This window comes from Sphaerodactylus townsendi, linkage group LG07 (genome assembly GCF_021028975.2).
Source record: "Sphaerodactylus townsendi isolate TG3544 linkage group LG07, MPM_Stown_v2.3, whole genome shotgun sequence".
NCBI lineage: Eukaryota > Metazoa > Chordata > Lepidosauria > Squamata > Sphaerodactylidae > Sphaerodactylus > Sphaerodactylus townsendi.
Window position 1 is genome coordinate 18784229 of NC_059431.1, and position 27639 is coordinate 18811867.

Sequence of the window (27639 nt, forward strand, 5' to 3'; positions counted from 1 at the left end):
CTCCTTCCCATTTACCCTCATCATAACCCTGACAGGGTAAATGACTGCCCCCAAGTTCACCCAGAAATTTTCATGTTAAAGTGGCTATTTAGATTTTCCATCTCGTAGTCTGCCCCCTAATCACTTTGTTATACTGACTAACCTACCTTATAGGCTTGTTGTGAGGGTAAAACAGGAAGAAAAGAATGGTGTAAACTTCCCTGAGGCCCCTTCCACACATGCAGAATAATCAGAGGTGGGATCCAGCAGGTTCTCACCAGTTCCCGGAGAAAGGGTTTACCACTATTTGTGTGCCTAGAGGGGGGTTACTTAATTGGGTTCCCTGCTTTCTTCCGCTAGAAATTCCATCTCGGTCCAAAAAAATCATAAAGTCCTGTTGTTTCCTATGTGGCTGGTTAGCGAAGGTAGAAAACGGGATAATTCTCCCTGTTGGGCTGTTTTCAAAACATGTTTTAGAAATATGGTAAAGCTCCTGGTTTAAGGAAAGTATCCGTCTTTTGATTTCTAGAAACAAAATTAAGTATTTGAAAGTATTAAGTATTGGACAGGCAGTCAATGAGAGGAGAAGTAGTTGTTTCTGTTGGCAGTAGACGATAGGACTTGCTATAATGAATTTAAATTATGGACAGAAAGATACCAGCTGGAGATTAGGAACTTTTTTTTTACAGTAAGAGTTTTTCACAGTAAGAGAGAAATTATTAATGCCCCGCCCCCGGAATGCCCGGCCACGCCCCCCATCGTGCCCCACCCAGTCCCATTAGCACTACGCCATTGTTTGAATCCCACCACCAGGGGAACCTGTTATTAAAATTTTTGGATCCCACCACTGAGAATAATGCACTTTCAATCCACTTTCACAATTGTTTGCAAGTGGATTTTGCTATTCCACACAGTAAAATCCAGCTTCAAAGTGGATTGAAAGTGCATCACTCTGCCTGTGTGGAAAGGGCCTGAGTTTCTTGAAGGAAGAGCTGGAGAGATCTGGGATAAACAGTAAGATGATGGCAGAGGAGATTTGAATCTATCACTACACAGTCACCTAATGTGGGCACCTAATGTGAGCTTCCGTTACCAGTTCAGCCCCATCTGTAACAACCAGAACAACTCTTGAATTGCGTGCACGTAGAATAATTATGAAGCTGTGAAGCGTGCCGCTAAAAGGCAAAGGAGTCTCGTCTTGATCTGCGTAACGAATCGTGGCAGGTGGGGAAAAGGGCAGAGAGGAACTGCACCAGCTGCCCGATTCAAGAAAACGTTGGGGCCTAAATACCTTTTCATGCTTGGTACGATTTCCATCACACTGCATTAAGCCTTTTCCGGTTAAGGTAAGAAGGCGGAGTTGCCTGCTCACCTAAAGCAAGTTGTATCTCGGAAGGCGGAGTTGCCTTAAATATAACATCAGACATAAAGAAAGAAGTCTGGAGATCGACATGGAAGGTGATAACTTAATGGCACTCATATTCAATCTGCTGCTGCTGTTTCCTTGTGCCTCCTTTGCAAGAAATCTCTCCCAAGAATGTTGGGAAGATGTCACCGAATTTCTTTCTGACCTGACTGCAGCAAACCCCAAAGCTTATGCCGTGAGGAGTAAGTAGAATTTTTTTTAAAAAAGGTATTTGCATAAATTGTCTGGGGCTATAACCTCCGCCATCTTATGTACCAATGCCAAAGGAAGGCAGTCCAAGGTGGAGGAATTTGAAGGCTGATAGTAACTGTCAAAGGCTTTCATGGCCGGATTCAACTGGTGGTTGTGGGTTTGCCGGGCTGTGTGGCCGTGGTCTGGTAGATCTTGTTCCTAATGTTTTGCCTTCATCTACTGCTCCAGCTTAGGTAACCCTTCTGTTGGTATCCTTGGAGGATGATTGGATCCATTATGCCACCTGTAGACTGCACTTTGGTGTAAAGATTATGCAGCCAAGCTGTGCTTGAGAACTTGTCAGGACCTTTTCCTCCACGTTGTTACCTGTGGGAAGTTGTTATATTACTTTGAATATGTTTGTTATTTTTGTCTCCTAGCTAAACTTTGGCTGATGAAGGGAGACTGCCTTGAGTCACCATGAACAATGAAAAATGTAGAACAAAATGCTTAAGTAAAATGGAAACTGTTCCTTTCTCGTCGAAGGCTTTCACGTCCGGAATCACTGGGGTGCTGTGTGGTTTCCGGGCTGTATGGCCGTGTTCTAGCAGCATTCTCTCCTGATGTTTCGCCTGCATCTGTGGCTGGCATCTTCAGAGGATCTCAGAGAATGCTGCTAGAACACGGCCATACAGCCCGGAAACCACACAGCACCCCACTGTTCCTTTCTCCTTTGTCCAGTTAGAGTGTAGACAAACTCAGCCTCTTTTTCTTTGACATTTACAGTGTATGATTCTGTTGGAAAACTCGGCAGCAATATCCTCAGTGGGAATACAGACAGACTGGGCTGTTATAGTGAATGCGTTTCGACGGAGGCTCCTTCTGGAAGATTCCGAGGGCAGTATTGCAAACTTCAAGTACAGCAGGTGTGTTGCCGGAGTACACAGTCATTGCTTGGTGAAGAGTTATAGTATATTGCTGTTATTTCCTTTAGGAGCAACTCTAGTGAAAGAACTCAGAATGAAGAGTTATCACATTCTAAGGGTGAAAAGAGACACAAAAAAGGCTTGTTTTGTTTGGCTTTCCTGCTGTGATCTCTCCTTCCTGCCCAGTATTTTAATTGTTGTTCTCCTGTATTTATATTTTAGCTTTTGCTTTAAATGGGTGAAGGTGGGGTAATAATTTTTAAGTGTGATGTTCATACGTATGTTTTAATTCATGAGGCATCTTGGTGGCTCTTATGGAGGCAGAAAGGTGGAGTATAAATGTTGTAAAGTAAATAAACGAACATTCCAGATGGGGTAGAAACAGTTTAATACTTCTATCTGCCCCCCAACAACTGCTTCAGATTGCAGTGAATGTTTATCAAAACCAATAACATTGCTGCTTTACATGTTTGTTTTCATTCCACGGATGTTGGAAGTAGGTTGTATTCACATTTGTTTTCAGGACAGAATTGATTTGCTGAAACCACAATTTCAAGCTGGTCATGAGTCTTTGCCTTCAAGTCGAGATGTTAAATTGCTTGAAATATTGAACATATTATATTTTATTTTTAATTTTTTTTTTTTACTACTATCCCGCCCTATCCCTTCAGGGCGCAGGGCAGGTCACAACATAATTCTAAAATGCAATCATTAAATTTTAAAACATTAAAATATAGTAATACAAAAATATACTATGGTATTAAAACCAACACAAGAGCAAGTATTAAAAGCAGATGGCAATAAAAACCATGCTTAGCCCTTCCCTCTCCCTTTCTCCAAGAGGCTGAAAGAAGATGACACCTCTTCTTTCAGTCTGGCTGGCTATACACAGAGGGGTGTGAGTTTGTACCACTGACCCACATTTGCTGTTCCCGTTATCTTTATGTTCCAGGAAAGGGCTTAAGTAGAGCAGTACGTTTGTCCATGTGTTTTTTTCCCACATAATCAGGAACATTTGGTATATTTACAATATATAATCCTGTCAAGCAGAGTGACGAGCAGAAATGTGGATTGTGGGGCACGTTAAATTAGGATAGTTATCTCTCAAAAGACCAGCTGTTTTACTTCAGAAGTTCATAAACATGAAGAGAACTTTACTTTAACTGAGAGAGAGAAAAAATAAATAGTATATACATATCAACAAAATATCACATATATATTGTTACATTCACGGCTCTTTGTTTGTTACAGTTTGGTTGTGATAGTAAGCTTATATAGTATCTTAGTCAAAGGCACTATTACATAGCATTGGTTAATAGTACACAGAGAAACCTCTTTTCTCTCAGTCAGTCAGGGAACAACAGAACTACGAACAGTTTTTAACTGTCACCTTTAGAATGTTCATGCAGTTTTCCCAGAATTCCCTGCTGCTTGTGCTGCTGCTGCATGCAAACATGGCTGAGAATTCCAACATTTTCCACATAATCAGGGACACGTCAAAAAGCAAAGTCCTCATTTGCATGGACAGCCCCTATGCAGGTTCACTGATGCACAGGTAGGCACTGTGTGAACCTTCCACTGAACGCATGGCCAAAGGTGAGAGAAGACCTCACGATCCTGTTTCCTTCTGTGTGCAATCAGAGTGCCTGTGGTTGAATTAAGGAGGCTGTACTCCATATCCTAAAAGACAAAGATATTATGGTCCTCCTTGTTCCTTTCCTAAAAGGAAGTAATACAATGACATGGCCAAAGATGATGTATGCAAAATCCCATTTAGCCTGAAGTACCAACTCAGAGTGCCCAAGCCCCAACCCGAAAGTGTGGTCTCCAGTCTGGGTTGAAATCCCTCACAAAGATCATTGTGAGGGTACCTGTTCTCCAAGTATTCTGTAATAATAGAGCTTGGAGATCTCCCAATATTATAATCTCTAGGTGATAGAGATTAGTTCCCCTGAAGAAAATTACTCCTGTAGAAAGTGGACTCTACCTGCCCTCCCCAGACTCGACCTCCAAATGTTCTGGAATTTCCCAGAATTGGAGTTGCCGATTCTATGCGATGAGAAAATGGGATCACCCCAGCTATACTCATCTGAGACTAGTTACAAATTGGAGAGGTCAGAGAGAGAAAAGCTTTACTGTCGAGAAGGAAGGATTTCCTCTGCAGAACCATCACCTCATCCCAATTGGGGATGGGTTGGGAGTCCTGAGAGTTTTTTCAGAAGTTTTGCTTGACTGTCATAGAAACCGGAGCCTCCACTTCACGTGCCCAATTTTTGCATCTATTGAGCCAACTCCCCCTTCACTTTATTCAGACGATAAGTACTAATGAGAATTATGCCTCCTAGGACAGCATGGATTACTACTGTGGAATTTGCGTGCCCAGTTCCTGCTCTGATGAAGACGTCACAGAACTAGCTATCCTGGGTAAACAGAAGTCCTCTTTCCATAACGTTTTGTGGCTAAAGCTTTATCTGATGCTCTAACACAGTGGTGGCGAACCTTTGGCACTCCAGATGTTATGGACTACAATTCCCATCAGCCCCTGCCAGCATGGCCAACTGGAAGGGGCTGGTGGGAATTGTAGTCCATAACATCTGGAGTGCCAAAGGTTCTCCACCACCACTCTAACGAGTGTATTGAACACATGAGCACGTGCCTCACGCTGAGTCAGACCATTGGTCCATAAATATAAGTATTGCCTACTCAGGCCAGCAGCTCTCCAGGGGTATCAAGCAGAGGTCTTTCAGATCATCTACTGCTTTGTAACAGGAGATGACAGGGATCGAACCTAGGACCTTCTCCATGCTACACAGAAGCTCTAACATTGAGCTACAGCGTTACGGTTGGCTGAGCCCATAGGAATTTCAGGTTACAGCTGGTTAGTGAGAACAGTGAGTAGCGAAAGCTTACTTTCAGTTTTAGGGGAAAGCAATCCAGAGCAAGTTGTACACGCTGAGCAAAGACAGGTTTGTCAGTCCAGTCTGGGTCTACGAAACCAGACATTCAGTCCGAGAGCAGGCGCTGCAGAAACTATCAGGCTGTTTCACAAAGTTGCTCCTGCAAAGCTTGCTGTTCGTAGCTGCCTCCTATAAGCCTGCATTCCTGCTCAGTCTGAATCCTGAGCTGACTTACAACTGTTCCTTCGGCGTTTCTCTGGGCCTCCAAACGGGCACTGCGTCTTTTAGCATGGAGTGCCCGGCGGCCCTGCTATCTGAGCTGCCTCACAGAACCAGGTGAGCCGGGGGAACTGTCTGCCCTGTCCTCTTGCTCTTGGCTTGGGCCAGCACTGTCCTCCACCTGTGTGACTACTTCTGGCTGTTCACAGGACTTAAGCAACTGTGGCTCTGGAGTTTCAGCCAGCTGAGACTCTGATGGAGCTGGGTCATCCTGCCAGTATTCCTCATCTGAGGAATCCTGGCTGGCTGCTGGGGAGCCGACAACATATAACCCCTTCCCTTGATCACCCAACAACAATTCTAGCACTGTATGTTTCAGTGCAAAAAGATGCCCATCAGCTGATGGTTCAGAGTTGCACAATTCTGTTACTCCAGTGGGATAAGAGATCAAATGAGCCAGGAACACATTAAAAACAGCCCTGCAAGATCTGACTAGTGGTCTATCTAGTCCAGCATCTTGCTTGTCACTGGGGCCACTAGCCAACCAATTGCCCTAGAGCACAGGTGTCAAACTCGCAGCCCTCCAGGTGTTATGGACTACAGTTCCCATCATCCCCTGCCAGTGATGATGGGAACTGTAGTCCATAACATCTGGAGGGCCGCAAGTTTGACACCTATGCCCTAGAGGACTGGACGTAGAGCCCAAGTCTTCACTGGTGTTTGTATTTATGCATATGTTTTGCCTCCTAGCACTGCCGTTCAGAGATTTCTGCCTCTGAATGTGGAGGTTCCCCTTTCAGCCCCATCCAAATGTGGGGGGGGTTAATCCACCATTGGGAGCAGTGCAGGGCCACACTGGCAAATTTGCCCTCCCTGGGGCATTTGCCCTGGTGGAGGGGTGAATCTGCCAGTAGGCGGTTGCCATGGTCCTCCCCAGTGGTGGGCCATGATGCTGGAGGCCATGCCAGGGTCCTTGCGCCTCGGACGTAGCAGGGGCGTGGCCAGGGGAGGAGCCAACGTTAGTCGGCTTCCTCCCGGCCATTGCCCCTATTGCATGAAAGAAAAATTGAAAACATATAGATGTTTTTAGATGCCAAACGGTTTACAATTTGTGGGGAGGGGAGGGGGAGGTGTTTACAGTTAGCATAATAAAATCTCCTTGTACCAAATAGAAATATTTTCCAGAAGATCAAAGACCAAACTTTTCCATTTCCTTTCTTGAATGAGCCCCTAATAACAGCAATCATAACAACACCGCTTGGTCCTGGCTGGGAGAGATTAATGTATTCTTTCTTGACAGATGTATTTAAATTCAAGACCGTCTCTTTCCTATTGCCTGTCCCCACTCCGTTTGCTGTGAACTCGACACTCTCCTACGAGTCCACGGCCAGATGTGCGAAAGACCTTTTCCCTTTGGATGCATTTGTAGCCGTTTGCCTGTAAGTAGCAGGGTGGGGTGGCTCAGACCCTTCCGGGAGCGCCTGTCCCCCTGCAGTAACGAGACTGTTTCTCTCAGCTTTGTTAGCGTCTCCTTTCTCGTCTTGCCTATTGCTGGGACCGTTTCTGAAGTCTGGAGGAAAGCTAAGCGCGACCCCTCGGCATTGTCTTCTGCCAATTACGGGAGCACGGCTTCCAGTGAACAAGATGAGGGTAAATCGAAAGAAAAGACAAAACGCAATGGCCGTTCACGTTGCTGGTTGTACTCGAGGTTCATAACCAAGTTGGCGTTTTATGAACAGTAATCTAGGCTGACCAGCCGTCCCGCTTTTGGCGGGACCGTCACGCCTTTAGACAATTTGTCCCGCGTCCCACGGGTTCTACAAATTGTCCCGATTTTTGGGAGGCTGCTGCACTGCCTTGGGGGCACAAGGCAGTGCGGCAGCCTCCCGTGCGCCCGGCCGCAGGAGCGCATGGCCTTCCGGCGCATGGCCCTGTCAAAGGGCGGCAAACGGCAAGCCCCAGAAGCCCGTGCGCTCCTGCGGCCGGGCGCACGGGAGGCTGCCGCTTCCCCGTCCCGGATCACAAAGGTGACCATCTAGTCACCTTACAGTAATCCCCAATGTTCCCCAATGTTTATGAACAGTAATCCCTAATGTTCACAGCCATCTGTGAACGTGGTGTGTTATAGAGTCACATAAAAAGGCAGGTTCCTGGACTGAGATGTTTGTTTGTTTGTTTATTATTGAGATTTATATACTGCCCTACCCCCGGAGGGCTCTGGGTGGTGCACAACACAATTTCACAACAAAATATAACCAAAACAGATGGAGCAAATAAACAAAATACAGAATAATAAGGCTCCATTAACTATAAATATAAAAAAATTCATTTAAATACATCGGTCAGTACAATAAATCGGCATCCAGCAATAAACCCTTATTTAAACCCTCCCAAGGAGGGGGGAACGATGGGTCCCATTGGTGTTAAAGGGACCCCAGATATAAGGAGAATGAAAGGGAGCATCTACTTTTAGACAGCGTCTACTTTTAGCATCTACCTTTTACAATCTACTTTTAGATAGACAGGAGATACAGGAAGGGTAATAAATACCAGTGTGCAAATGGCATTATACCCCATTGAAATCCTTCCCCTCTTCAAACCCCACCCCACTTAGGGTTCACCCTGAAATCTCCAGGTACTTCCCAGCCAGAGGTGGGATCCAGCAGGTTCTCACCAGTTCCCGAGAGTGGGATACTAATTATTTGTGTGTGCCGAGAGGGGGTTACTAATTGGGTCTGCTTTTCTGTTAGAAATTCCATTAGGTCCCAAAATCATAAAGTCCTGTTGTTTCCTATGTGGCTGGTTAGCAAAGGTAGAAAACGGGATAATTGTCCCTGTTGGGCTGTTTTAAAAACATGTTTTAGAAACATGGTAAAGTTCCTTGTTTAAGGAAAGTATCCTTCTTTTGATTTCTAGAAACAAAATTAAGTATTTGAAAGTATTAAGTATTTGACAGGCAGTCAATTAGAGGAGAAGTAGTTGTTTCTGTTGGCAGTAGACGATAGGACTTGCTATAATGAGTTTAAATTATGGACAGAAAGATACTAGCTGGAAATTAGGAACTTTTTTTTTACAGTAAGAGTTTTTTACAGTAACAGAGAAATTATGAATGCCCCGCCCCCGGAATGCCCGGCCACGCCCCTGTCGTGCCCCACCCAGCCCCATTGGCGCTACGCCACTGTTTGAATCCCACCACCATGGGAACCGGTTACTAAAATTTTTGGATCCCACCACTGTTCCCAGCCCACCACTGGCAATCTCCAGGCCACACCTAGAGGTTGGCACCCAAGTGACAAACTATGTAAACATGTATTGTCGAAGGCTTTCACGGCCGGAATCACTTTGGTGCTGTGTGGTTTCCAGGCTGTATGGTTGTGTTCTAGCAGCATTCTCTCCTGACGTTTTGCCTGCATCTGTGGCTGGCATCTTCAGAGGATCCAGCCACAAATGCAGGCGAAACGTCAGGAGAGAATGCTGCCAGAACACGGCCATACAGCCCGGAAACCGCACAGCACCCAAATGTGTAAACATGCTCTAAAATGGAAAGATGACAACTCCCAGTGAATTCCTTTCTTGTTGCTTAACTTTCTCAGGTACCGTGGACTGGGTTCTCAAATGTTTTTCTTTGCAAAAGAATTTCCCAGCCGTTTGGCGGACGAAGCCCCCCAGGGAAGTCTCTTCAGCTCTAAACGGGATCAGAGCCCTGAGTCTCCTATGGATTATTTCTGGACACACCAGTCAGATGACGGCCTGGCAGAATTTAGGTACGGGCCACAAAGTTCCCAATGCAGATATATTTTCTAATTTAAAGCAAACTCGGTGTTCTCTTTATGTACTCACTTATCAAGTCGATGGCTGTTTCATTCCTCACTTGACATACAGGTTTCATGGGCTGGGACCGCATGATACATAATCCGGACTCTGCTTTTACAGGCCATAATCAATTGTGAAGAGGTGTGGAAGAACAGTGAGACCTTGGGAAAAAACTATAAAGTAGCTAATCGCAATAGCTTTGTCCACACGTCATAACCAACACAGATTTGCCCAAGATTAGTGCCACCTGGATTCTGCTCCCTTCCACCTTCATGTGCAGAATGTGATCAAAAACACTCTGGAAAGTCTTGAATCAGCTGGCTGAGATCTGAATGCAGGTCAGGTCTTCCCAACCCAGAGCCCTTCAGGGGTAGGGTGGTATACAAAACCCAATAATAAAACAAAAATAAAATAAACAGAGTAGAATTCAAAACTTCAGTTTAATCCCAGTGATGTCTACACAGGGCCTGTTTGGTTGGCTCTAAGGGTGCTTGCAGTGGTGGGATCCAAAAATTTTAGTAACAGGTTCCCATGGTGGTGGGATTCAAACTGTGGCGTAGCACCAATGGGGCTGGGTGGGACACAACGGGGGCGTGGCTGGGCATTCCGGGGGCGGGGCATTCCTGGGAGGGGCTGTGGCAAGGACGCAGCCATTGCGCTGGTCCTTGGGCGGGAAACGCAGGCGCAGGCTGCCACACACGCCGGTTTACCTCCTGCTAGACTGCTTCACGTTCTGCGCGCTACTGCTGAGAGGAGGGGCATAACTAAGGCAAAAATCACGTGGCAAAATCACCCAATTAGTAAACCCCTCTCGGCACACACAAATAATTAGTAGCCTACTCTCGGGAACCTGTGAGAACCTGCTGGATCCCACCTCTGGGTGCGTGCCCCTGCATGAAAAGAGAAACCCAGTGTAAAGAAGTCAAATAATACAGATGTCCTACGGCACTTCAGACTAATGGAACTGATCCCACTATAAGCTTTCCTGAACCAGAGCTCACTTCCAGATGTTCTACATATCTATCAAATTGATGCATGGATAATGGCTATAAGCTCCAACACATCTCATGGAATGAACATGGACTTGTTACATTTTACATTGGAATCAATTCTGTTCATTTCTGAGGATCAAAAAGAAGAAGAAGAGTTTGGATTTATATCCCCCCTTTCTCTCCTGCAGGAGACTCAAAGGGGCTTAAAATCTCCTTCCCCTTCCCCCCTCACAACAAACACCCTGTGAGGTAGGTGGGGCTGAGAGAGCTCCAAGAAGCTGTGACTAGCCCAAGGTCACCCAGCTGGCATGTGTGGGAGTGCACAGGTGAATCTGAATTCCCCAGATAAGCCTCCACAGCTCAGTCGGCAGAGCTGGGAATCAAACCCGGTTCCTCCAGATTAGATACATGAGCTGTTAGCCTCCTACGCCACTGCTGCTCCTAGAAACAATGCTTTAAAAGAGTGGGACTCCTGAGACACAACTCCCTTTCCCTGAAACCACACAGGAGCCTGTGGAAATGTAATTTTTTTTAAAAAAAAAATCAGGTGTCCAATTCAGGTTGGAGTAATTATGTGGTGTGAGGAGAGTCTCCTCCGTTCACTGCCAGACCATTTGCATGAGCGAAAACAGTCTGGAGTGAGGAGTTATTTTCCCTCCACTGCAGTTCGGAGAACCTGGGAAAAGCATCACTTCTGGTTTGGCCTTCAGGTGCCACACTAAATGCCCATGTAGTTTGCTGCTAGAGACTGACCCATTTGCCTTCCTAGAATTATCATAGCGCAAGAAGCATCTTCTGGCTCTGAATTATGTTCCAATATATTCCTTCTATGTTGCTGCAGATAATGTTTTAGAATGGGAAGAGAAAGTGCTTAAAAACCCTATTTACATATATTCTCAAGGCGGACCCTTTTATTTGGGAGTCGACACATTTTTCCTCATCAGGTAAGTAAAAAATTTCTTACCGCTTGTATGGACCGCCTTTCTGCCAATGAGCTGAAGGTGCTTTACATTTTAAAATATTAAAAACAAGCATTCCAAAAAGATGCTGATAATGAAATGAGACTTCGAATTCTCTCAGAGCATCAATGGTCCACTCTGATGGCTTTATAATCTCCTTGGTTTGGGTGCCTCCTCATGACTTTTCCAGATGCAAAAGAACTGCGTCCCTAACACCATACTTTCCCAATCCCTGAGGCAAGGCTTACAGGATAATAGGCCGTCCCAAAAAATGAAGCGAGAAACAGGGAGGAGTGTGTGTGTAAGTGGTGGTGGGCTGAATGGAATGGATGACATAGCTCCTTCTATGAGAGGAGGTCCATTTGAAGGGACATAAACTGGATCTAGGCCCGTGGTGGCGAACCTATGGCACTCCAGATGTTCATGGCCTGCCAGCATGGCCAATGGGAATTGTAGTCCATGAACATCTGGAGTGCCATCAGTTCGCCACCACTGTTCTAGGCAATCTGTTAACAAAAGACTTGATTTTCAAATGTCATTTTCCCAAAGCTGGTTCTTTGTATGTCCAATAATGCACAAAATAACGGTTTTAACAAAGACCGTGCGTAAAAATGAATGATAATCCTCATATTCAACCACTGTTTTCAACCACTGCACCTCAACTGACCAAACTATCATCTTTCTGTGGAATAGAGTATAGTAAGTTTCAAGCAGGAATTGGAATCTAGATCTTCCTGGTCTTAGTCTGATATTCTAACCAGCACTTGCTGTTATACAAAGTGGGAAATGGAATTAATATCATATTTTTCCCCCACCAGCGGCTTGTTGAGTTCCCGATCTCTCTTGAACACGTTGCGTCGCTCAGAAACAGAAATCACCTTTTGTGTCACACTGCAATATCTCTGCAATCGACTTTTCCGGTACAGTTTGCTAGGGTTCTCTCTGTTTAGCCCACGGGGCACAGTAGGAATCAGCTGTTACAACCGCATTAGCCATGCTAGTTATTTGACACTCCTGTTTAAACATCCAAGTCAATAGAAGTAAGGGTGAATCAGTTTGTTTTTTAATTGACAAGCAGAGGTTTTGAAACTTTTGATCTTCAGGGAGTCTCACATTCACTTTTCGGCCAAAGAACTTCAACATACCCACCATATAACCTTTGCACATTCCAGTTGTGTGAAAGATATCTGGATTTTTAAAGAAGGGATTATTAAGCTATGTTTTGCAATTGAATTAGACTTTCAAATTCATTCAAGGATGGAGGAAGAGGGGAGAGAGCCTGTCTTAAAACCACAATCAGTTTTGCAATGCCTAGCTAGGTGTTGAAAAAGAGATACCTTTTATATAACCCAATCCCTCCTTTTGTGGTTTCAGACTTCAGCCACTCCATATGTACTCTGTGTGCCTTTTGGCTGGCTTATATTCCGTCATTCCTTGGGGAGCATTATGGGAGCCTTCGAAGCTTCAGGTGGATAACTGCCGAAGCGTGTGGTGGGCCAATCTGTTGTTGATCAACAATTTAATCCCTGGGACAGAATCAGTAAGTCTGTATGTTGAAAAGGAATGCACGTTTTCTTTTCAACTGAGTGCAAAACTGAATTAGTGTGTTGTGATGGTTGGAGCATCAGACTAGGATCTAGGGGAACCAGATTCGAATCTCTGCTCTGCCACTGCTCACTTGGGCTAGTCACATACTTGCCACCTCGGCTACCTTACAAGAGGGATGCGAGGATAAAATGGAAGAATACAGAACAGTTCTGTCAGTTACTTTAGACACCCATTGGATAGTAAAGTGGGGTATAAATATCTAAATCAATAAATCAGAGGAGGAGGAGGAGGAGTTTGGATTTATATCCCACCCTTTTCTCCTGTAAGGAGACTCATGGAGGCTCACAAGCTCCTTTCCCTTCCTCTCCTCACAACAGACACCTTGTAAGGTAGGTGGGGCTGAGAGAGTTCCAAAGAACTGTGACTAGCCCAAGGTCACCCAGCAGGAATGTAGGAGTGCAGAAACACATCTGGTTCACCAGATAAGCCTTTGCCACTCAGGTGGAGGAGTGCGGAATAAAACCCGGATCTCCAGATTAGAATTCACCTGCTCTTAACCACCACACCCTGCTGGCAGTGGGATGAGTGAATCAGTGCTATTTATTTGTTCTTTGCCCCAGTGTGGGAGGCTTCAACAACATCTGAGAAGCAGTGCCTGAAAGCTGCAGCAGACTGAGGGTAACCCCATAGGGTTTTCAAGGCAAGAGACATTGTGAGGTGGTTTGCTATTGCTTGCCTTCATAGCAATCCAAGACTTCCTTGGTGGTCTCTCACTGAAGTACTACACAGGGCCGACCCTGCTTAGCTTCCAGACTCCAAAGAGGTTAGGACTGAAGAATTCAAGAATGTTTAATAACAAAGATTTTGAAATAAAATTGGAGATTTTTTAAAAAAATCAGTGTTTATTATAATATACTGTATACTCAGTGGCCTGGTTTGTGAGCCCTTTTTTCCCTAGCTTATTGAAGGGGATGAATGCAGGCAGCTGTGTGTGTGTTTTTCCATTTGGTCACAATTTGTTGAGTGGATGAACTACACTGTGATTCATCTCCCCCAGGAATAGAACTTAGTAGTCCAGTGAAGTATAAACTGGGTTTAGGTGAACAAACACATTCCCAAGTGTGTGTAGGAAATTGCTAGACTCAACAATGTGTGAACTGGGCTTTTAGACATTCTCTGCTCGATAAAGGCCAATTATGCATGCACTGCTTACCCCACAACTCTTTTCTTTGCAGTGGGGTTTTCCCGCAGTTTTCAGTCCAAACAGGGGATTCTCCCATGGCAAAGCTTCCCCAGCCAAGCCAGCCACCATTTTCCTTGCCCACCGCTTCTTTTCCCTGCTGCTTTTTTTCTCTGAAAACAAAACCAAAAAATCCCCCTTCAGACTGCTGTACTAACTGAGAGTGGGAGCAACTGCTGCTGGGGGGGGGGGGGGGACGGAAAGCAGAGGAGGGCGGGAGGGACGATCAAAGCTGAAGCGAGCTGAACACACCCAAAAGATCTTCGCTCTCTCAGTGAAGAGAAAGGAAAAGTCATACTTGAAAAAACTTTTCGAAGCCACGGGGCTTTTCTGATCTGTGGTTCAGTGAATTCGGGGATGGGGAAAATGTGTGTGCAACCAAGAATCTGTGCCAATGGGAATGTATGCTTATTGTGAGGTAGAACACAAGTACATAAATGGCCAAAGGTTCCCTCAGCATTGGTTTACAAAAAGGACACTCCTGCTCATTCTGCACATGCAGAATAATGCACTTTCAAACTGCTTTCAGTGCTCTTTGAAGCTGTGCGGAATAGCAAAATCCAATTGCAAACAGTTGTGAAAGTGGTTTGAAAATGCATTATTTTGTGTGTGCGGAAGGGGCCTCCATTTTGAGGCAGAGTTTTTAACTCAATGGATACTTCCTAGTTGAATTATTCACGTTTTTAAACTCACAATGTTCCGTCAACTTCTGTTCACCTCCTCACAGATGGCTTGTTTTTTTTAAAAAAATTGCGATTAGGTATTAAAGGGAAACTGAATTGAGAGATGTGACTTGGCCAAAGTCACCTTCACCAAGCACTTAGATATTTCATGTCTCCCTCTACTGGGCCACACTGGTTTCCAGAGCTCACCATAGCCATCTGTTTTCAGCAGCAAAGCTTAACCCTGGCTGCCTACCAACCCACAAAGGTGTCCATGAACAGCTTTCCTCTCCCAGTCAACAGGCCAGGACTGAAGGGAAGCCAGATGTCAATCCCGACTTGCCCAAGGACAGGAATCAGTACTTTAAAAGTAGAATTCATGTTTTATTGATGGCAAGCATAGGGATAGCTGATAACTTTATTGCCTGAACTGGTCAGATCCTTACAAGCAACAGATTATACGTTTCCAGCAGAAATACGTCAGACCCTCCCCTTCCCAAACACTATCCCGGCAGTACACACTCACAGTTCCCAGAGAAGAGGAGGCTAGGAGTGGGGAAGAAGGCAGAGGAAGGAAAGAAGCCAGAGGGGGGTCACCCAGACATACTCATTTCAAAAGCGGATAACATTCTAGAATTGATAACTCTCTTTCCTAAGCCCATAGCCAAGAAGGTCCCCAGCAACAAGACGGCAGGAGCTGAGCTGACATAGAAAGGGTCATGACACCACGTTGGCCAGTTGGCATGGGCCTACAACTTTGAGGGGACCTATTCCCTTAGGTGGAGGCAAATGGGATCCTTTACTAAAAAATACTGAGTCAAGGGAGAGAGGTAAGGGAGATCCCTTGTACATATACATGTATGTATTTAGCATTCATAACAAACATACTTAATGAGGAGTTTGAAATGGGACCTACATTTCTCATCTGGCCTGGACCTATCACCAGCTTTGCACGGGCCTTCCAGTGAATAAGAACTAGTGGAGAATGGGTAAAACTCCCTTTGGCTCTGCTTAGGGCTCGATATTGCTGAGCTTTCTGATGAAATATTTGGGGAGAGCACATGCATGTTCTTTCTTTTTTTAAAAAAATAGTATATGTTTATTAACCATTTCAATCATTACAATAAACTCGTTAAATCCGATACAATCAAATCAGCATATCATAACGATCAATATGTAAAGTTAATACTTATATGAACTATTCATATGAATACATAAATTATAAATGCATTAGCTTGAAAAAATTTGAAACGAAGATAAAAAAGGAGTTACCTTGCTATTTAAAAAACAAACAGAAAAAAAAACAAAAAACACCAAGTCTTATACAATGAGTCCAATATTCCATAAAATATCTACTTTACAAAAATGTCGACAACATTTCACAAACCAATTATATTCCCTTATGTATCTAAATATTTTGTTAACAAGCCCCAAGTTTTATTAAATTTTTCGGGATTGTTTCTTATTTTCCAAGTCAGCGCTCCTTCCCAGCTTGCAATTTTGAGGCACACGCAGTATCATGCACCAGTCATGGTAAAGAGCAGGTTGGGATTTCATCCTTCTGCCACCCAGTTTCAACAACAACAAAATGTGTGAACAAGAGATCTGGATGAGGGATAGCAATAGGGTTGCCAGATCCCCCCCGCAGCCACCAGCAGGGGATGTGTGTGTGTGTGTGGGGGGGGGCACATATGGTTGCTTGATCCAGGATGGGAAATTCCTGGAAATGTGGGGATGGAGCTAATGAAGATGGGGACCTCTATGGGGTACAATGCCATAGAGTCCACCCGCCAAAGAATCCATCTTCTCCAGGAGAAATGATCTGTGTAGTTTGGAGATGGGCTATAATTCCGGGGGATTTCCAAGTCTCATCTGGAGGCTGACATCCCTAGACAGTAATTGCATAACATGTTGCAGAAGCAGCCAAGAGAACTGGCTTAAGCCCATGGTGGCGAACCTTTGGCACTCCAGATGTTATGGACTACAATTCCCATCAGCCCCAGCCAGCATGGCTAATTGTAGGGGCTGATGGGAATTGTAGTCCATAACATCTGGAGTGCCAAAGGTTCGCCACCACTGGAAGCACTTTTCAAACGCAAGGTTATGTGTTTGTTATTGTACGACCAGCATGACTGTTTGGCATTGCCTTTGTGGGCTGCCTTGGGCCCATGGGTAGTCAGCGTATACATTCTCTAAATAAAATTTTAAAATACATATTTTTTTTCCTCTCTCCCCCCTTTTACAGTGCAATGGATGGACATGGTATCTTGCCAATGATTTCCAGTTCTATTTAACAACTCCTCTGCTGGTTTTTTTCCATACCAGGCAAGTATTTGCTGGGAAATGAAATGGTTTTCTTTTCTTTTTACATTCCAGAGCTACTTTGTTGTCTATAGTACTGTGTTCAGTTCTGGGCACTGCAGTTCAAGAAGGATATTGACAAGCTGGAATGTGTCCAGAGGAGGGCGACCAAAATGGTAAAAGTTCTGGAATCCAAGCCCTACGAAGAGAGACTTGGGGAGATGGGGATGTTTAGCCTGGAGAAGAGAAGGTTAAGGGGGGACATGACAGCTATGTTTAAATATTTGATGGGATGCCATGTCGAAGAGGGAGCAAGCTTGTTTTCTGCTGCTCCAGAAACTAGGACACAGAGTAATGGATTCAAGGTGCAGGAAAAGAGATTCCACCTAAACATCAGGAAAAACTTCCTGACAGTAAGGGCTATTTGACAGTGGAATGCACTACCTCAGAGTGTGGTGGAGTCTCCTTCTTTGGAGGTTTTTAAAGAAAGGCTGGGTGGCCATCTGACAGGAGTGCTTTGATTGTGTGTTCCTGTATTGCAGGGGGTTGGACTTGATGGCCCTTGGGGTCTCTTCCAACTCTATGATTCTATTATTCTACTGCCTAGATATGTAGGTAAAGAGATTAAAAAGAAAGTACCATTTTTAGCTTCTGATTTCTATTTTTTTTTGCAGAAGTAAGCGTTTGCTGATGGCCTCAGGAACCTTTCTTTTCCTGGCAACTTTCACAATCACAGCTCTGCTGTCATCGTTTTACAGACTTCCTATTGCAAACCCACGTGACCTGAGGTAAGGCTCCCCGAACTGTCTCTCATCGGTAATGGACTGCTTATGTACTAGGGTTGCCAATCTCCAGGTGAGGGCTGGAAATCTCCGAGGATTACAACTGATCTCCAGTGAACAGAGGTCAGTTTCTCTGGAGAAAATGGCTGCTTTGAAGGATGGACTCTATGGCTGAGGTCCTTCCCCATTTTAACCCCTGCCATCTTGAGGCTCCTCCCCCAAATCTTCAGGCATTTCCCCCACACACAGGCACACTCTGAGGTTTTACTGGGTATTGCCTATGTACTTAGGATTTGGTCCACTTGGGATATGGTCAAAATTAAGCGGTTTTTAGTCCTGTTGGTTTCAGAAGGAGAGGTTGAAGATTTGCTCAACTTGCACATTGGACACTAATAGGAATTGAAACTCAGGGCTGGATGACATTTCCTTCCTTCCTCCCTCCCTCCCTCCCTCCCTTCCTCCCTCCCTTCCTCCTTCCTTCCCTCCCTCCCTCCCTCCCTTCCTCCTTCCTTCCCTCCCTCCCTCCCTCCCTCCCTCCCTCCCTTCCTTCCTTCCTCCCTCCCTCCCTCCCTTCCCTCCCTCTCTCCCTCCTCCCTCCCTCCCTCCCTCTCCCCTCCCCCCCCCCCTCCCCTCCCTCCCCTTCCTTGCTTGCTTGCTTGCTTGCTTGCTTGCTTGCTTGCTTGCTTCCTTCCTTCCTTCCTTGCTTGCTTGCTTGCTTGCTTGCTTGCTTGCTTCCTCCCTTCCTCCCTCCCTCCCTCCCTCCCTCCCTCCCTTCCTTCCTTCCTTCTCCCTCCCTCCCTCCCTTCCGTGCTTCCTTCCTTCCTTCCTTCCTTCCTTCCTTCCTTCCTTCCTTCCTTCCTTCCTTCCTTCCTTCCTTCCAAGGAAAGCTGAGGTTTTCATTACAGTAACCTCAGCATCTGACAGCAATTTCCAAGCTGTGTAGCACAGTTGTGGAATATACTCAGGCTTGGCTCTGTTGTGTTGTTATATGCTGACAAGGCACTTTGTACCCTGTTAATCCTGCCGTTGACTGCCTTACTCGGGTCTTGTAAATTGAAAGTGTTGACGGCCATGGGTGCCTTTATTCAGTCAATCCATCTTGTGTTGGGTCTCCCTCTTTTCCTACTCCTTTCAACTTTTTCTAGCATTATTATTTTTTTCAGGTCACTCTTATGGTTCTTCAGTTTTGGCTGTCTGGCTTTCAACATGTGGTTGGGGATGTACCAGTCTGAGAATTCATTTTAAAAAATTCCCAAAATTATCTAGTGCATTCCTGCTAAGGGGTTGGTGTCTCAACCAGTCCAGATTTTACAGACTTGAATTTTATCTCCTTGTATAGTTGCCAGAGTTAATGATGCAAAGACAGGAATGTTCCAGCAGAGCGCTCTTAGTTCATGTGTTAATTAGCTAAGAATTGTGATGAAGACATTATAAGGGTGAAGCTGCTGGGTTTGTTTTGCATTGCACATGCCCAAGAGCACTTTGCTTTCAGGACTTTGGGCAGTAATTTAGTACACTCGAAATGCCAGAAATTTTAAGAACAAAAGCTGGCAACTCTAGGAGAGCTGCTTTGCATGGGAGGTTTCATATCATAACCGCCTGAGCTGTTTGTCTCTCAGTTGCTTTTAAAACAACAAAATCTGCAACTTTTACAATGCAAATGAACAGGTGGGTTCAACAACAACAACCTTTATTTGTCATTTAAAAATAGGTTCTAGAGCATTGCCAGACATTTTTGAAATACAAATCAAAAGTACATTCAAAATGCAGACAGGAAGACTGTATATAGCAGTATACATTACTTAGAAAATTCTGTCACTTGTAAGAGAAATTTTGCTACTTTTTCCAAGAGCGTGACATCTGTTTTGTTTAACAGAAGCTCCACAACAGAACAGTCAGTCACTTTCAGATTTGTCTAGGGCCAGCCTGGGGGAGAAATTCCTAATGCCCACATATCTCGGACAGTCAAGAATAATGTGAGCAAGAGTCTCCACTTGATTTTTACAGTGTGAACAAACCCGATCCTGGAGAGGGATGGATAAGTAACGGCCCTTTGTAATGGCCGATGGGAAGGTATTGGATCTGGCCCTTGTGATAATCCGTCTCTGTTGGGGTTCAGTTAATAATTCAAGATATTTGGCTATGTGCCTCTGTTCCAGTATTATTCCAACAGAGAGGGGTGAGCATGATTTATTTGCTTGCCCCAACAAGATATGAAATTCCTGTTCTAGAAGTCTACTTTTTAAGAACAGGTGGGTTTATTACACTTTCAGAGCAGACCAGTCAAGTGAGATATCTCCAGCAGTAACATTCAGGCTTAGTGAATGTTTGTTTTACACTGGTGGAGTCAATCCATCAGAGTCATTTGTCAAATGTCCTTCACTGGGAACAGTTATTTATTACTGTTCATTCCAGACTCCAGTCCAATTATTCCCATTCTGCTTACAGGAAAATGTCCACTGTGATGTATTTCGCAGAGTATTATTCAAAACCTTATTGCCGATATGGACCGTTTCTAGTTGGCATCCTTTTAGGGCTCTTCACCTACCAGCAACAAAAACCCATCTTAAGAACTAAGGTAAGTGAAGAGAGCTCTTAAAAGAATTCCGCTCTGCCTTCCTCTTTCGTGTTACCTGCTCTTTCCTTGCTAAGAGCTTCCTAATTTATCTTCCGACTCAGGAGTCTCTCTCTTGGCTTAACAAGGTTCCTTTACTCTCTCAGGGTTATGAAGGGAACACTTCAAGGCAAAACTCTGCCTGGATGTATCATTTTGTACATCATTTCAAGAAGAGAAGAATAATTGAAATCAAAGGTTTGATTTCCCAAGTCAAAAAGGAAGGTCTTGGGCATCTGTCATCACTGGCTGATCCCACCAGAATTCTTCCTGTGGAGAAGTCAGATTCATACCTTCCTTGTTTTGTTACTTTAATTAACCCTGTTACTTCAGGCTGGAAGCGACCAGCATTGATAGGTTCAAGCTTACCATCTAGGTCTACTGTCCAATGATGCAGCAGCAGGAAGTCTCACTTTGAGCAGGGGGCGTGGCTCTATGTAGAACATCTCCTTGGGATGCAGAAGGTCCAAAGTTCAATCCTGAGCATCTCCAGTTAGAAGGACCAGGTAGGAGAAGTGAAAGATCTCTGCCTCAGACCCTGGAGAGCTTCTGTCAGTTTGAGTAGACAATACTGACCTTGATGAGCCAATGGTCTGATCAGACACTGGCCGAATTCCCACTGAAAATTTAATCTAGATACAACCAAGTTTCAAAAGAATCGGCACCTTTTCATCCAGGTTCCAACATCCTCACTGCAGCATGTTTCTAGTGAAGACGTCCAGGCCTGCCCCTGGGGGGGGGGGGGGTGCCTGCTGTCAGGGGTGCAATTGTTAAGCTAGCAGCACCAAAATTTCAGAGTGTCTTTAGGAGACCCTCCCGATGATACCACCCAGGTTTGGTGAAGTTTGGTTCATGGGGGCCAAAGTTATGGACCCTCAAATGTGTAGCCCCCATCTCCTATTAGCTCCCATTGGAAACAATGGGGGATGGGGCACCCCCTTTGGGAGAAGAGAAAGTTGGGATGCAATAGCTGATGCATCAGCTCAGTGATACACATACGCACACAGTCCTTCTCCAGCAACATTTGCAAAAGGAAAAAAACGCCAAGCAAACATTGGAATGGAATAGAGGAATGTCATGCAAAGAACTGTGTAAAGCAGTGAAATGATTATAGTGGTATGCAGAAAAAACAGAAGGAAATAGAGATGAGAACAAAGAAAGTGACTGCAAAGGAAAACTGAAGAGACACTCAAGGCACAGCAATAGTATAACAGAAAGAAGGGAAGGAGAAGCAAAGTAGCTTTTCAGAGATGTAACTACAGGAAGAGATGATCACAAGAGCAGCATTTGACACGCTCTGGAACTGTGTTGTTGCATCGTAGAATCATGAGTTGGAAGAGACCATGAAGGCCATCCAGTACAACCACAATGGTAATGCAGGAACACACAAAGCACTCCCGACAGATCCAGCCTCTGTTTAAAAACATCCAAAGAAGGAGACTCCACCATCCTCTGAGGCAGTGTATTCCACTGTTTAACAGCCCTTACTGTCAGGGAGTTCTTCTTAATGTTTAGGTGAAATCTCTTTTCCTGTACCTTGAACCCATTACTCCTGGTCCTAGTCTCTGGAGCAGCAGAAAACACACTCACTTTCTCTTAACGTGACATCCTTTCATATATTTAAACATGGCTCTTGTGTCACCCCTTAACCTTCTCTTTTCCAGATTAAACATTCCCAGCTCCCTGGTGACTCATGTTCAGCTTGTGGTCTACCAAGACTCCCCGACCCCTTTCACATGAACTGGTGTAGTGGTTAAGAGCAGGTGGATTCTAATCTGGAGAATCAGGTTTGATTCGCCACTCCTCCACCTGAGGTTTATCTGGTGAACCAGATGTGTTTCCACACTCCTGCGTTCCTGCTGGGTGACCTTGGGCTAGTCACAGTTCTTCGGAAGTCTCAGCCCCACCTACCTCACAAGGTGTTGTTATGAGGAGAGGAAGGGAAAGGAGCTTGTAAGCCACCTTGAGTCTCCTTACAGGATAGAAAGGTGGGGTATAAATCCAAACTACTACTCCTCCTCCTCAAGCCAGGTGTCACCCATTTTATTTGTCTGCCTTTCATTTTTTTTCTGCCATCAGTCTATCTAATCCAGTCTTGGACAAATAAAAGCCTTTCCCACCATCTGCTACTGGAGGTCCTTTAACTGGTGGTTTCGGGGAATGAACCCAGGGCCATAAGTGTGCAATGCAGTTGTTCTGCCGCTGAGCCACAACCCCTCTGCACGCAACTACAATAGCTGCTCTTTTGTCTTTGCAGGCGCAGGCTTCTCTCGGGTGGCTCTGTGCAATGCTGTCCATGCTGATGGTGGTCGCTCTGGCTTACACACTGGAGGGCCCCCTCGACTCCTACTCACCTTCCATCGCCATTTACCAAGCTGTTCACCGGACAATTTGGGCCGCTGCGGTGGGGTGGATTATTTTTGCTTGCGAGGAAGGCTTTGGAGGTACTGTTCTGCTTGGGGAAATTTCTGAGATCCAATCCTCAGTGTAGGAATGGGCATAAAGGCAGATATGTGAGAATAACACTCCCACCTTGATTACCATCTGGGGAATCCAGATCGGCCAGGGATCCTAGAGAGGTTTTGCCTTTCTCTGGGCGTAAAGCAGGGATCACTAAAGAAGTGGCGGGGGCGGCAGCAGGGGGGGGGGCAGGTAATTGTCCTAGCAGGTTTTGCATTTCCTTGGTTGAATTTTCCATTTGCTGTTGTTTCTTGTCTGGTAGAATTATCAGCCAGGTGTTAGGGATGGCACCTAGTTGATTGGGAGGCATCCCTAACCCCATTTAATGGCTGCAATGTATGGACAGTGATTGTATCTGGGTGACTGAGATCCATATCTGTTAATGTAATTGTTTCTAGATATATGTATTTAGCCTGCTATATGTTTCCACTGCTGTAATGGAACATTCTTTCCTTGATCTTGCATTTATGGTTTCACACGCTTGATAGATAACTAGACTTACCTCTGACACACTCTTACTTTCACGGGAAATGAGATGTTTCCGTTGCTCTGTGGGGGTAGGAGGCCAGGTGGCTTTATCTCTCTCGGTTGCTGACCTTGGGGTGCTGAGGCTCTGCTGTAACTCTTTCTCACATTCTTTGGGGAAACGGGACGGGGGATTGTTTCTGTACAAATGGAATCGCAAAAGCCAGATTCGCCAGAACTGGCTTCTTGCAAGCTGGGTGCTTCATTACCTTTCCAATAAACACCGCTGATCCACAATCCAGAGTCCGCTTATTGATTCAAGGATCGAGACCTAACACCAGGAATGCAAAATAGTTTAAAACCGGCCCATTGAATGTAATAGGACTATCACTGCAGAAGTAGTCCTCTATCTTAGTTTGTTTACTAGAGTGAGCTAAATCGTCTCTCTCTTTATTATTGTCTCCTTTTCTGTCCCTCCTTATCTTGCCAGCTCCCATTACAATAATTCACAGTAGCTTTCGCTTCGTTCAGCAGCTAACCAATTGTTTTGGAGGAGAGACAGGGATAGATTCCAAGAGATATTTCTTGTTAGGATTAAACTTTGCTTTTGCTTCTGCTTGACTTGGCAAGATAAAGGCAGTCCAATTTGCCTCGATTAAGATAGAGGTAGTTCAATTTATCTCTTCAAGATCACAAAGCTTCTTTTCGCTTTCATAAATAAAGCAGCCTATAGAGGGAGACCACTTCCGCCTCCCCCCAAAAAAACCCTGATAAAGCTACTGAAAACTCAAATTATTGTGAATGTGTTGCATTTTGCGGGGTTGGGCTAGATGGCCTTTGAGGTTCTTTCAAGCTATATGTTTCTATGATCTCTAACTGATCCGCTGCTGGGTGGGACCAGTGTGCTCACAGCAAGAAGAAAAATGCATGGTATGGTTGAGACTGGTGGTGCAAACTGTGAGCTGACTACTACCGATACTATGCCCGTACTTCTATGCACATGTGTCCCACCCCTACAGCTGTTTGGGGTGCCTAGATTTTACATTTGGCATTTTGTTGGGGTCAGAGAGACAGGCAAGACTTTGCCACTTAAGGATGAATTTTGTTTCCCTTACAAGGTTTCATCGCCTGGTTGCTGTCATGGGACATTTGGGCCGTGGTGGCAAAAGTCAGCTATGCCTGCTATTTGGTGCATCCCATGTTGATCTTGATGTACAACGGATTTCAGGAGACTCTCATCCACTACTCAGACATCAACATGGTAAATGCTGCTTTCGGGAAATAAAAGGCGGTTTATAGGATCATTATGACCTTGTCTAAGGAGAAGTGATCTAATTCCCCTTTTTCCACATTTCTTTTTTAATTCACAGGGTATAGGGTAGGAATCAGATACTTGTATGTAGGAAGCTAGCATGTTGGGGCCCTGACCTGACTAAGCCAGCCCAAATCTCATCAGAGCTTGGAAGCTAAGAGGGGTAAACTGTGGTCAGTCCACCTGAGTGGCAGAGGCTTATCTGGTGAACCAGATGTGTTTCCGCACTCCTTCATTCCTGCTGGGTGAGCTTGGAGCAGCAGTGGTGTAGGAGGTTAAGAGCTTGTGTATCTAATCTGGAGGAACTGGGTTTGATTCCCAGTTCTGCCTCCTGAGCTGTGGAGGCTTATCTGGGGAATTCAGATTTGCCTGTACACTCCCACACACACCAGCTGGGTGACCTTGGGCTAGTCACAGCTTCTTGGAGCTCTCTCAGCCTCACCTACCTCACAGGGTGTTTGTTGTAATGGGGGAAGGGCAAGGAGATTGTGAGCCCCTTTGAGTCTCCTGCAGGAGAGAAAGGGGGGATATAAATCCAAACTCTTCTTCTTCTTCATACTCTTCTTGGGCTAATCTCAGTTCTTTGGAACTCTCTCAGCCCCACCTACCTCACAAGGTGTCTGTTGTGTGGAGAGAAAGGTGGGGTATAAATACATCCTCCTCTTCCTTCTCCTCCTCCTCCTCGAATGAGATACCACTATGGAGGTCCATGGATGCTACACATAGACAGGCAACGTAATCCACCTTAGAACATATTTGCTTTGAAACCCCTACAGGTCCACCATAAATTGACTGTGATTTGATGGCACTTTCTGCCATCATCAGCACGGGACAAAGTTTCTCTATGTCAAATTTCTAGTCAGATGGTGGAGTCTACCCCAACCCCCCACTCCAAAGAATGCAATTGAAATTCAGCCTCTGACCTGTAACAGCAACTGGTACAATCAGGAAAAGGCTGTATGCTGCTTGCTATTTCTTCTGCTTCTAAGTATTCCCCTGTCGCACCTCCACAGAAAACTATGCAGTGTGAATATGCCTGCTCAACAGTGTGTTACCAGCAATGGTTTTACAGCCACCTGTTGTCTCTGTAGGAATGCCCACATTTCCTATAGAAAGTGAACATACACAAGCACGTGAAGCTGCTTCAACCTTGACTCATCTGACCAGCAGTGGATTTCCAGGGTGTTGGGTAGAGGTCTTTTGGATCACCTACCACCTGATTCTTTTAACTGAAGATACCAAGGATTATACATAAAACAGCATATGCAAAGCTACTAGGGGGCCGGGGGGTGCGCATTGCACCGGGCTCGCGCCTGGGGGGCAGCAAAAATTTCAGGTTTGTTTTTTGTATTTTTTGTGTTTTTCAGTTTTTGGCCTGCAGGAGGCGCTGGTTTTAGGCTAGAAGCACCAACATTTCAGGGAGTTTTCGGAGGACTCTTCTGATGATACTACCCAAGTTAGGTGATGTTTGGTTCAGAGGGTCCAAAGTTATGCACTCCCATAGGGGGTGCCCCCATCCCCCATTGTTTCTAATGGGAGCTAATAGGAGATGGGGGCTACACCTTTGAGAGTCCATAACTTTGGACCCCCTGAACCAAACTTCAGCAAACCTGGCTGGTATCATCAGGATAGTCTCCTAAAGATACCCTGAAATTTTTATGCTGCAGCCTGAAAATGCACCCCCTGCAGGCCAAAAATTGAAAGAAAACACTAAAAAACACAAAACCCCCACAAAAGAACGGGAGGGGGGGGCAGCAAAACTGAGATTTTGCACCGGGCTACATTTTCCCTAGCTATTCACAGTTCTCTCAGAACTCTCTCAGCCCCACCTACCTCACAAGTTGTCTATTGTGGGAAGAGGAAGGGAAGGAGTTTTCAAGCCACTTTGAGACTCCTTACAGTTGAGAAAAGCAAAGCAGACATTCTACCACTAAATCCCCTTCCTCCAGAATAACTAACTCTATGTCTATTTGTGCTTTTCTTTCCTAGTTCTACTTGTTCCTTGGACACTGCTTGATGACGTTTGTTATTGGATTGGCACTGACAGTGATGGTTGAGATGCCTCTTCAAGGGCTGAAGCAATCTCGTGCGCATCGACAGGCAGTTCCGTTGTAAAGGAGGAGGCAGTTGATGGGCCTTCCCTTTAAACCACTGAGAGGAACAATCTCAGCCTGTTGGAAAATTGATAAAAGACCTTACAACAGAATTTTGAGAAGATAACAACCGGGTCTATGCTATAATAGCCAAACTAATAAATTGTGTAAACAGACAGGCAAAACATGAATTTAATGAGAAATGGAAATTTTACTTTTTATATGAAGCTGAATCAATCATGTAAAAATAAAAATAACTTCAGGATGAATAACGTGATAATGATTAAGATTTAAGAGACCAACCAGTAAAGCTGTTTTAGATTTGGGGAACAGAATATGACAACTTAAAAATCTTGTGCTGGTTTCTCTGGTAATAGTAGAATGTCATATTGGGATTCATTTTGTAATGATTATACTAACAGTCTTGGGTAGATGTCTTTTCTGTTATGTTTCGTATCTTTCTCTATATCTGTTAAATATATCGTGAAAATTAACGATTTTTTTTAAAAAAATAAACCACTGCCCTACTTTTATTCTTGATATGTGCTTTCAGGAAGACACCTGTAATTTTTTGAGAAACACCCAATGAAGAAGCCTTTGGCCATGTAAGCCTAAACCACGTCTGTATCTGAAGGCAGAGGTGTAGCTATAAGGGGATGGGGGGGGTGCTGTGCACTGGGTGTGTGCTGGTGGGATCCAAAAATCACACCCGATCCCAGCCCCTTCCCCCTCTCCCCGCCCCACCTCGCCAGACCTGGCCCCGCCCAACCATCTTGGCCC

General features: G+C 45.0%; 1 protein-coding gene across 1 annotated transcript; it reads left to right on the forward strand.

The window, feature by feature from the left end:
• The first annotated feature begins 1430 nt into the window (after positions 1-1430).
• On the forward strand, positions 1431-27377 carry LOC125436954 (O-acyltransferase like protein-like). The gene is made up of 15 exons (XM_048504336.1): positions 1431-1587; positions 2363-2502; positions 4848-4926; positions 6919-7057; positions 7135-7268; positions 9212-9382; positions 11265-11367; positions 12201-12302; positions 12757-12922; positions 17078-17157; positions 17808-17921; positions 20364-20493; positions 22787-22973; positions 24573-24715; positions 26756-27377. Exons 1-15 carry the CDS (start codon positions 1431-1433, stop codon positions 26879-26881), a joined length of 1971 nt encoding a protein of 656 aa, XP_048360293.1. The 3' UTR covers positions 26882-27377.
• The last annotated feature ends 262 nt before the right edge of the window (positions 27378-27639 follow it).